The sequence below is a fragment of the Rhopalosiphum maidis genome, chromosome 3 (genome assembly GCF_003676215.2).
Source record: "Rhopalosiphum maidis isolate BTI-1 chromosome 3, ASM367621v3, whole genome shotgun sequence".
Classification (NCBI taxonomy): Eukaryota; Metazoa; Arthropoda; class Insecta; order Hemiptera; family Aphididae; genus Rhopalosiphum; species Rhopalosiphum maidis.
This window is the reverse complement of record NC_040879.1, coordinates 70,205,629-70,216,844: the sequence shown is the minus strand read 5'-3', so window position 1 is coordinate 70,216,844 and position 11,216 is coordinate 70,205,629. Positions and strand designations below refer to the sequence as shown.

Here is an 11,216-nt window from a genome sequence, read left to right as displayed (position 1 = left end):
GATGTCCATAAATGAAATCATTAACGGAAAAGTAAAATTAGATTATAGTTAAATTTATAATTTTATAAACATAGTACAGTTAGGCCAGGTGTAGATTTAAAATATATTTATGGGGGAGTGGGATATCGCCCCTGGGATCTGCGCCTTAGTGGGCTCGGGGTACTCGAAATTCTTAGTTTACATATTTATGCTGTAAAAACAACTCGAAGAAAGCGAACAGAACGACGCGCATCACTGACATTTTTATAAATAATTTATTACCTATATAGCTATATGTACTCGCATTTTATACACTTATTTGAAACAATGCATCATGTATTATAAATTATAATTATACATTTGTACCTAAGTTTAATTTATCCGGAGGATTACAAAATCGCAATTAATTATTCCTCAAAATTATTACCTAGTTGAGATATTATTTTGTGATTAAAATAAAATATACTTTGACAAATTGAGACATAGTATTTCGTGTTTTAAAAAAGCTAATATAATATTTTTACGGCGCATACTAGTTTTTTTATTATTATTATTTTCATTTAAAAATTTAAGGTATACATACATGTAAATTTGTACAAATATAAATACTTAATACTTATTATAAGACATTATATATAAAATGATTGTCTCCGTAAGTTAGGCTTGTTGTGGAGACAAGGGTTCTTAAATATGTATCGTATATTTACTAAAAATAATTAAATATATATTTTAAATTAGCAAATAAGTCGATCGTGGTTGATATAGTGATTATAAGCTTATTATAACTATATATTTTAAATATTTTAGAATTACATAATAAATATAACAATCTGACTGGAATACAGTTAACAAAATTATCTATACTAGTAATTTAATTTTTAATTTACTATTTTCTTATATAATCTAAAAATTTTAAACAAACCAACGTCTATATTTAATTCCATTGCCTTCTTAATTCCAACATTAATGGGGTCTTTTTCCAAATTCCGTTCTACACATAGGAATTAAATACATATTAGTTTGTTTCGTTCTTGTACAATGGTTATGTTTAAATTTAAATTTTTGAATATCAAGGAAAATATATTCATTAATATATGTCTTGCATATAATTGAGTTAAATTTAATAGATTACATTCTCTATATAAAAATACAGTGTTCATTCTATAAGGTGTTTTTAAAGATATTTTAATAAGAGCATTTATTGTGGTTTCAAGTGAATTGAGATATGTATTGTAGGCACCACCCCAACTCCCAATACCATATGAATAAATTGACTGAGCCATAGCTGTAAAAACCATTCTCATTGTGGTGGGGTGATAATATGTTACTAAAAGTTTTAATTAATAGAATAATAATCTGATTTTTCTAGTTGTATTAATAATATGAGTTTGCCATTTAAGGTTAGCATCTATAGTAATACCTAGGTATTTTACTTTTGTACTGAATAATAGAAGTGCAATTACATTTACTGTCATTACTAATAGCAGACACTGTATTTATATTAAATTCATTACAATTTTTGAGATGTGCTTAAGATAATTATTTCCAGTGAGTGACAATTTATTTATACTAAAGTTTATAAAGCAAGTTTTATTAAATTAAGTTCCAGGAGGTTATATAAAACCATGTTTTGACGATACTCATACATGATTAGATTTATTATGAATATGATTTTTATTTATTTATTTACTCTAACTTGTTGACTACGATTTCTAGAAAATGACATATAAGGTGTATTTGTATTTTCCCTGATAACCGGATTTGCTAATTTGGCTAGCAATATTGAGTGGTCAACAGAATCGAAAGCTTTTTTAACATCTAGAAAATTCCTATTACTACTCATGTTGTCTAATTTTTATAAATATGATTAATTACAGTCATTAAAGCTTTATTGGTACCTTTGGTTTTTCCTAAAACCAAATGAGTTATTAGAAAATATTGAGCATGTTTTCTAAAAAATTATAAAAGCCTATCCTTGATGCACTTTTCTAATACTTAAATAGTGTAATTGTAGCACTATTGGTCGATAATTTTACAATCATTTTTATATTAAACTGTTTATGTAGCGGAATAATGATAATATTTTTGAATGAATGTGGAAAAACATCAGTAGTAAGGACTAGGTTAAAAATATATGTAATGTGTAAGAATATTAAAAATAATAGCTTTTAAAATCGTGTTTGTTAGTTTCCACCTTTTAGTTGGGTCCCCATTTTCCAATTGTTTACCAATTGGGTCCCGTGTAAAAAAGCCTACTTTACTAGTTGGGACCTATGCTAAAAAGCCTACTGTACTAGTTGGGTTCCAGAAAACAAATATTTTCCTTCCCATTTTTACAGACTTAGGACTGTCAAATAACATCTAGTTATTATAGGTATGGTTAAAAATATTTTTTTTCTAATGTTTACTATTTTATTTTTGTGATTTACATAAATTACACAAATATAATTAAACTCGTCTAGTTAATAATTTTAGATTCCGAATGGAGTGATGAATATATTAATTCTATAATGATGTGTGGTTTTTTTTTTTTTTTGTGTCGTCATTACGTTTTGGAGTAGTAATAATGCTTTGATTTTTGACTTTAGCCCCTCTTTGAAAGGAAAATTAATCTAGTTAGTACTTTGTGGGGTCAAAAGTAAAAAGTTTCCAGTAGTTGTTAAAAGCGTTAAGAAAAACCCTGAAAAAATAACGGAAAAACAGGAATTTTTACGCATAACCACTTTTTGGCAAAATCGATTTTTATTTTGCTGTAACTCAAAAACAAATCATTGTAAATACTTGAAATTTTCACCAAATGTTTATATTAGCGTTATCTATTTACCATTAAATTTTCAAAATATTTAGAATTTTTTTAAACTATTTATAAACCATTGAAATTTTCAATTTTTCTAAATTAATTTCTTGAAATGCCGATAAAAAAAAATTGGGGCTTTCCAAAAAATCTTTAAAATTTAATACAAGGTTTATTATAAGTTTTACTTATTGTAGTAAAAAAAAATCAAAAATCGTTAGTCACAATTTTTGTTTATAAGCATTTCAAGTTCAAATATTTACGAAGTATGTCAAAATCGCGAAAATTTGCAAGGAATTTTGAAGTTGAAAATTCATAAAATTTTTGTGATTTATACCGTAAGTTAAAAGCCCAATACAAGGTTATCTATAAGTTTTCCTTCAAGTAACTGTAAAAAAAATTCCAGCGTCAATATAGAAAAAGTTTTATGAGCGTATAAAATTAAATTTTTTACGAAATCGCGTAAAATAACGATATATTAAATTTAAATATAGGTAATAATATAATATATTCTACTAATTATCATTGACTGACAAATCATCTCCGTTCAGAATCGTTTTTCGTATACAATGATACCTGCCATTGCATTCAAATTTAATTCATCCATTTTAGTGACCAGTGACCTACTCTCCATCTCTACTATACAACAGAGCGATACCTACTTGCCCACCTTTTTAATAATTGGGCTGAAATTTATAAGAAACAGATTTAACAAATTCGTAGCAATTAATTGTTCCCAATATTTTTTCTGTCATTTTTCTTTTATGAAATTTTCCTTAGATATTATACAGTTTCTTCTTCTTTCTGGACTTCTCATTTTAATATAAACTTCGATTTGAATATTTTTTTAAAACGTGTATAAACTGAAATATATTTACGTGAGCAGAATAAAACATAGAATTGAAGTGTGAATAGAAAGACTCACATGCTTTGTAGTACTTATTGTACTAGGCTTAAATTCAGACCATAATTTTGGAGGGAATTTTGGGTCGTAATTCCAACACATAATTTTATCGGAAATTACCGGACCCATTTGTACAAAATATTATATTTACACGGACCCAATTCGTACAAAATTTAAAACTTGTACTATTTTCGAACCCAACTTGGATGCAGCCATTTTTTACACAGTTTAACGGATTTGAAGACACTAACTTCCTAATCCTAAATTAAACAACATAATATAATGTTTTACTTAACCCACGTGTCGCAACTATTCGTAAGCGTAACATTAACATATTAACCAAACGTGTTTTCAGATGGGCGAATTCCCTGGTCTCATCCCATTAATTCACAGTTACTTGTCTAGCATGGAAGTTGACACAGACACGCATTGTACCATCCAACAGTATCTAAAGCTCATTTCGCGTCGTGCGTCCGGCCAAATCGACACGACAGCTAGTTGGATACGTCGGTTTATCCAAGAACATCCGGCGTACAAGTATGAACGATAATACCATTGCAATCTACGACCATTTTTTAGTTGTACAAATGAAATATGTTATTTTTGTTCGGCAGACGAGATTCTGTCGTTAGCGATGAAATCAATTATGACCTATTAATGACGGCCGACGGCATCCAGTCTGGTCGCATTTCTTGTCCTCGACTTTTGGGAGACTGTCTGCTAGCCAACTCAAAAACAAAGGAAACAATACCGCCGGCCGTGCAAAAGGTATATTCTTGTACTCCGTAGATGTGCATAGTATGTTGCTGTTATCCTGTTATTCAATAATAATTGTTGTGCTTTATTGAAGTACCATCAGTAACAATAAATAACACTATATTTATTAAAATAAGAATTTATTTAATATCATAAATTTTTATACTTTATATATTATAATATAATAATAATTGATTAATAAAAGTAACATATTATATATAAAATAAAATAGGGCATATTATTGGGAATTATTAGGAAAGAACATTATACCTATATTGTACAAGGTACACACACACACACACACACACACACACACATATATATATATATATAATATATAAATTACGTTTTTTAAAACTGTTTATTATTTTAATATATTATTGTATACATTAAATAAATAAATAAAAGTTGATTGACATGCTTAGTCGCTGTCTTCGTTTTTAAAGTATTTGGTCTTTTTTATAATCCTACCAATTTCCTCTTCAAGTCACTGATGACTTTCTTTTATTATTCTTATCAAAACAGTGTCATCAACTTTATTGGTTGTATTTGTTTCATCAGTCACAAAATTACCTTCAATCATTTGTGATAGCTATGGATCGTTGGCGGATATCACGTGCTTGCCATCTACCTGGTATACGCGCCAATAGGTTTCTTTTTAAATAAAAATTTTGTTAGTTTTTAGCCATTCAATTATTATTGAATTTATTGTATGTGTTACCTGAATACTTGAAGGTTTATGTAAACCTAATATTTGTATCATTTCTTGAAAATCAATATCATTAACAGCTGTCATACATTCATTAGACAATGGCAATAGGGGAATGTCAGATTCGTCTTCATCAAAATCGTCTACTGCCTCGTTCAAGCTCTCAACTTACTACAGTAAAGCTGTTTTCATAATTATCCTTATTAATTATTTTTTTAATAGCATTAAATACATAAACAGAGGTTGAACTATGGTAAGTAGGTTCAGTGTCTTCATAATCGGAATCAAAATCATTATTACATTCATCACTTGATTTATTTTAATTTTTGGTAACTAGAAAATATGAATTAAGATTATTTATTATTTTAAGTAAAATAATTTATCTATGAGTACATTTATTAGAATTACTAGGATTTTTTTCAATCAGCTCTTTTCAATCTATAATCAAACCCAATTCAAGCATCTTATCAATTGTGTAATTTCTTGGATATTTTACATCTTATTTATTCATTATTAAATGGTATTGGATAGGTTGCATCTTTAAATTTTTGAAATAATTGAGTAATTTGAACAATGTCAGCTTCAGAAAATTCTCTGATTATTTTTTTTGCCTTTCTTAAAAAAGTAAATATAAAAAATATTTAAAAACAATTACTTTTATTGGTCTAAAAAAACATAGTTCATAACATTGACTGTAAGGATATACTATATACTGTAGGTAGTAGGTACTTAATATTATTTACCTTCATCGGGTATATCTTGTACATATTCTTGATGAAGTCTGTTCGATCCGGACCGAGTGTGTGCGTTTATCGGCTGCACTCCAACAATAGCGTCTCGTGCCTTTTACCCCTACACCGTGCGACTTTATCGCTTGGGCTATCGTCGTCTCCGGTGCGTACCGACTCTGGTCATTGCAACGACACTTTCGTCGACCTTTCCTGTGTGAAGGCGGTGAACGTGCGACATGATCTTCGCGTGGCCATATTGGCCCCGAGTTGCACTCCATTGAGCAGAGATCGTGTCATTTTGTCATTTTTGTGCGCCGTTTTTTCGTTAGACTTATTGTTTTTCTTTTGGACAACAAACGCGTAGTGTCTTTTTGCATTGTTACTTTTTATCGTCGGACTGTAGTGCCGGACGATACGCGCGTGTCAATCCGTTGTCGCACCACGTGGTTGTGAGTATGTCAATTTTGTCTTGTCGGCTGTCGCAAATAATTTGATGCACGTCGTGTGCTGTGTGCGAGGTTGAGACCTGGTAACCCGTCATAGAACGTGACTCTCGTCTGTGTGGTCTCAACTAGCAACCAGTCTTCAATTGGTCCAGACTGCATAATTGTACAAAGCACTTGCAAAGCTAAGAAGGCGTTCTCCCAGTTCCGGATCGCCGTTAAGTTACCTAACCTAACCTAAGCCGGGTTGTTGAGGTCCATCCCTATATAATCAACACGTTCACCGAAATCAGGTGATATTATTATAAATTGTAATTCGTTGTTATCATCTAGGGATATTATTTATTATTATTGTCATTTTGTAATATTGTTATTTACTGTATAAAATTATTGTTCGGTTCTTTAGCCGACATAATTATTTATTTGAGCTAACCTTTTTTATGTACTTTTGGGATGTCCTCTATTATTCATATTATTATTGATGAGTTTTATATTTTAATATTATCAACTCTAATTATTATATTGTTGTTAAGGGAGTTTGTTCCCGACACAAATAGTTGTTATATTTATTATTCATGTAATAAGTTGGTCACCCTATCTGTCTAACACTTGCGCAGGTTGCGACAGACAACTGCACATATCGTAAAATCTGTCGCAGCGCCAACAAGTCTATATAACTTATCTTCTTATTCCTCGTTCCAATTTGTTGTTTTATTTTGTTTTTGATCTGCATCTTTTTTTGGTTACTTCGGTGAATTTTCTCATAATTTAATTAAATTATATTTTAATTACTAAAATTTATTGTCAAACACAAAGCTTATTTTAAAATTGAAATATTTAATAATTACAATAATTGCTTTATGACTAGGATTTTTGGACGAAAATATTTTTTGAAAAACTTGAAAAACAGAAGCTTGAAACATCAAAACACTATACTTGCAGTCATATGTAATACGATGGAAAAGTTTCACTATTGCATAATTGGTATACGTAGAATTATTATTAAACTCTTTCAAAAGTTGACAGCAGCTTTGTAAAACTTTTGGTTTTGCTAATCTTAAAAGTAACAGTAATAATTTTTAAACGAAAATTTACAATTTAAGGATTTAAAAAGCATTAGTTTAAAACAAAATTAAAATGAAAAATATTTAACTTTTTTACAAAATCTAAGAATTCAAAATTAGCTTCTTCTGTTCTAATTTGGCTAGATTCTTCTTCATCTAAAATATAATTTTAGTATATAATATAATATAGTAATATTATTACTATATTTACTTATATTTGTTTTAACCATAATACTTTGTTTTGTAATATTTTTATCTATACTGTTATAAAAGCCGTTTGGCGTTAATTAGTATTCATGTATACAAATAAAAAAAAAATAAATAATTTGATTTGTATATCAATCATTTTTTCATAAGTTTAAAGAATTATAAAAGATTCAATCTCAATCATGTTAATGTAACTTGATAATAGCATAATAATAATATACTTATTATTTATTGATGTTTGATTAAATTAAAATAATTTTAAAATGTAGTAATGAATACTTAAAATTATACAGAATAATTTTATTTACGTAAAACCCTTATTTTTTTTATCAATTTATTTTGAATTTTTTTTAAATTTATATTTCCTTAAGTATTCTTAACTCTTATCCACATTTTTTCAATATAATTTATCTATAATAATAATTTATAGAAAATTTAGAACATTAAATATGGTTTACTCATGCCTAGTATAAATAATTTAATATCTTTAAAAAAATATTATTCATTATTCATGAATATACTACATATCAAAAACGTTGATATTTTCAGTATCATTTAAATCATTAGATTTTGTAAAGTTTTTATAATAACCTGAAATTAAAAAAGCTAATGTTAAATGTTAAATATAGCTTGTGAAAATAGAAGTCAATTATATCTGTGGGCGTTACAAGATTAACAAAGAATATTTGTTTTAAAATATTTAATTCATCATCGCTATTTAACCCTGATTTTCCAAAATAACTATTTTCAGGCCAAACTTCCTTGAACATACCTACACAGTGATAATAATATTCAACATTTAGTACTTACTAATTTACTATATAATAAACATTTTAATTTGCAAGATGGATTTTAAATTTAAACCAGGTACTGGACACTGGAACATTAATGATTTTTACGGTTCCGGTTTCAGTTAGGTTCCTAAAAAAACTAAAATTTCGGCTTCGGTTTCTTTTCGGTTTTTAAAAAAACTATATAGTGTTTCGATTCCGGTTCCTTTTTGGTTTTTAAATTTGGGTTTCAGTTTCTTTTAGGTTCCTAAAAAATGAAAAATACGTTTCCTGTTTTGGTTTTATACTTCTGTAAAAAAAAAATTTGGTTGTGTCGATTTTTTATAAAATATTAGTAGTAACAATTGGTATCAATTATGACAGGTCAATACTAATTTTCAGCCAGATATCCTACTAATTGTTTAGGTCAAAGGAAAATACTAAATAACTAAAACAATTACTAAACACTATAAATCAGGGCTTGAAATCGATTTTAAATATCGATAAAAATCGAAGGTATAATCCAGTTTTAAATAACCCTTTTTGTTAAAAAGTCACTTTAAAATAATTACATCATTAAAAGCATATGTCATCGTCTAAATAATATTTTTACCTTTAAATTTGATAATGGGTAAATTTACTCTAATATTAGTGCTAACATCACAAAATGTATTCTGCTAAATAAAAATTTGTTATGATGTACGTTAGTAAGACAGAGACAACACATGCGGGTATGGCATCCTCTTAATACAGTCGAGTCGCGATAACTAGAAAAACTTGAAAACTCGAAATTTTTTTATTCCCCTCCCTATAAATATAAATTAATATAAATTCGAGTTATATTATGCATAATTAGTGAGTATCAACTAATTTAGTTACTAATAAACATAGGCGTGCGCACAGGGTGGCCGGGTGGGCCGCCCCCCCTGCTGCCTCTTGCTTTTTCATTAATAAATGCATAATAGATATCTATATTATACTAGATCCCGAACATTTTTACATTTTACATGAAAAAAGCGAAGTCAGTTTTAATCTAATAGCACACATAAGATAATAAACTAGATTGCTAACTGTTGTTATCGGTAATGGGGAGATTTGAAGCTACGAAATTGGTAGCCACCATTTTTAAAATGGGCAGCTAAACGCTAATAACACAGAATACAATGTCATATTATTTATTACTGTAATATATTTATATTATGTGTCTTGTTCCTTCAAGTTGTAAACTGTTGATATTTAAATTTACTAAACATATTATTAATAGTCAAATAATACAATAATACAAATAAATCAATATTTAGTAATAATGCATTATTATAATTCAAATTATAATTACAAATCACAATACATTAAGTCTATTAAGACATTTATAACAGTACAAATTATGTACAATGAATAATTTAAAAAATATGTATGTTTTAATTTATAAAAAATAGGTATATTATAAAAGTTTACATATTATTAAATAAAATTGTTTTGTTTAATTTGTGTCTCTTGCTTACAACAACTTTCATTAGTGAACTGGTCAAGATTTGACTATATGAATTGAGTCTTATGTATAGTTATATTTAAATATGTTCGGTTAATTAATGTAGTTATTTTAATTTTATGCGGAGTGCAATATAAATTAAAATATTCAAAACATTTGTCATATTGAGGTAATATTGATAAATCCCAGCTTAACAAATATAGGCGGACATCAGGGGGGACTTAGGGGGTTCAGCTACCCCCAAGTATTTCAATAGACCCCTAAAAATCGAAGGTAATATGTTATACTTGTAATGATGTACGCATAAGCATCATATCTTTTTTTAAATATTCAATAAGATAAGTATAATAATTGTTAGACATTAATAATATGATATTACAAAAACATGTACACACACACAGACAATATTATATTATATAAGCATTCCAGTTTTATGTTCCACACCAGACGCGTTATTATTGTTTTTTTGTATGGACGGTCAAAGGCGAGTGTAAGAGACTACGCAGATCGTTCATACAATAATATGTAATAATAATTCAATCGTAAACGTTTGTAATTAATTCAAATTCGTATGTTAAAAAAGTGTATTAAAAATTAAATAAAATTATTATAGTGATTCAAAGAAAAAAATGTGTACTTAATTATTTTAAGAAATAAATCGATCACCTCATATTATATCTTGAACGCGAACAACGATTTCAACAAGCAAGTCGCTACAAGGATTAGAGAGGTAATATTAACAAACTATTGTTTAAAAAGTAATGATTTAGAGACACAATATAATAGTCCCCAACTAACACTCATAACACCGTTTTCTCTATCATTACAAAGTGGCGCCCAACTAGTGGTTCTTACCGCGTTTAAAAATCCCCGAAATAATAATAATAAAAAAATAAAATAAAATTGCAGATAAAACAAACACATTTTTTTTTAACAAATGTCACAAAATAATAGTAATCAGGAAAATGAAATAGAAGAACCAATTTTTGTTTCACTGCCAAATGAAATAAACAAAATTAATAAACCTCAATTAATTTTAGAATTAAATAAAAGAAATTTAAATAGTGTAGGAACAGTTGCAGAGCTTAAAAATAGATTATTAAAATATTTAAACGGTGAATCTTACCAGGACGATTTTGCAAAAATAAATGAAAATTATCAAAACATAAATAACCAAACCAAAACAAATAAAATGGAGGGTAAAAAACCTTATTTCAAACCTAACATATTTTCTGATTCTTCATCTGATAGTATAGATGCGTTTTTAAAAAATTATCAAAGAGCAGCTTCTATTAATGGCTGGTCTGAACAAGAAAAATTGCAATTCATACCTGCATTTTTAGAGGGCCCAGCACTAACTTTTTCTGAAA

At 27.8% G+C, this 11,216-nt stretch overlaps 1 protein-coding gene across 1 annotated transcript; it reads left to right on the top strand.

Annotated features, from left to right (window-relative positions):
- Window positions 1-6: 6 nt before the first annotated feature.
- On the top strand, window positions 7-4,881 carry LOC113558474 (glutamate--cysteine ligase-like). The gene is made up of 3 exons (XM_026963933.2): window positions 7-31; window positions 4,033-4,214; window positions 4,292-4,881. Exons 2-3 carry the CDS (start codon window positions 4,033-4,035, stop codon window positions 4,464-4,466), a joined length of 357 nt encoding a protein of 118 aa, XP_026819734.1. The 5' UTR covers window positions 7-31; the 3' UTR covers window positions 4,467-4,881.
- Window positions 4,882-11,216: the final 6,335 nt, after the last annotated feature.

Excerpts from the sequence above, each read along its gene's own strand:
- LOC113558474 (XM_026963933.2), top strand. The coding sequence starts at position 4,033 with ATGGGCGAATTCCCTGGTCTCATCCCATTAATTCACAGTTACTTGTCT. Across the intron at positions 4,215-4,291 it reads CAAGAACATCCGGCGTACAA|ACGAGATTCTGTCGTTAGCG; the intron begins GTATGAACGATA and ends TTTGTTCGGCAG.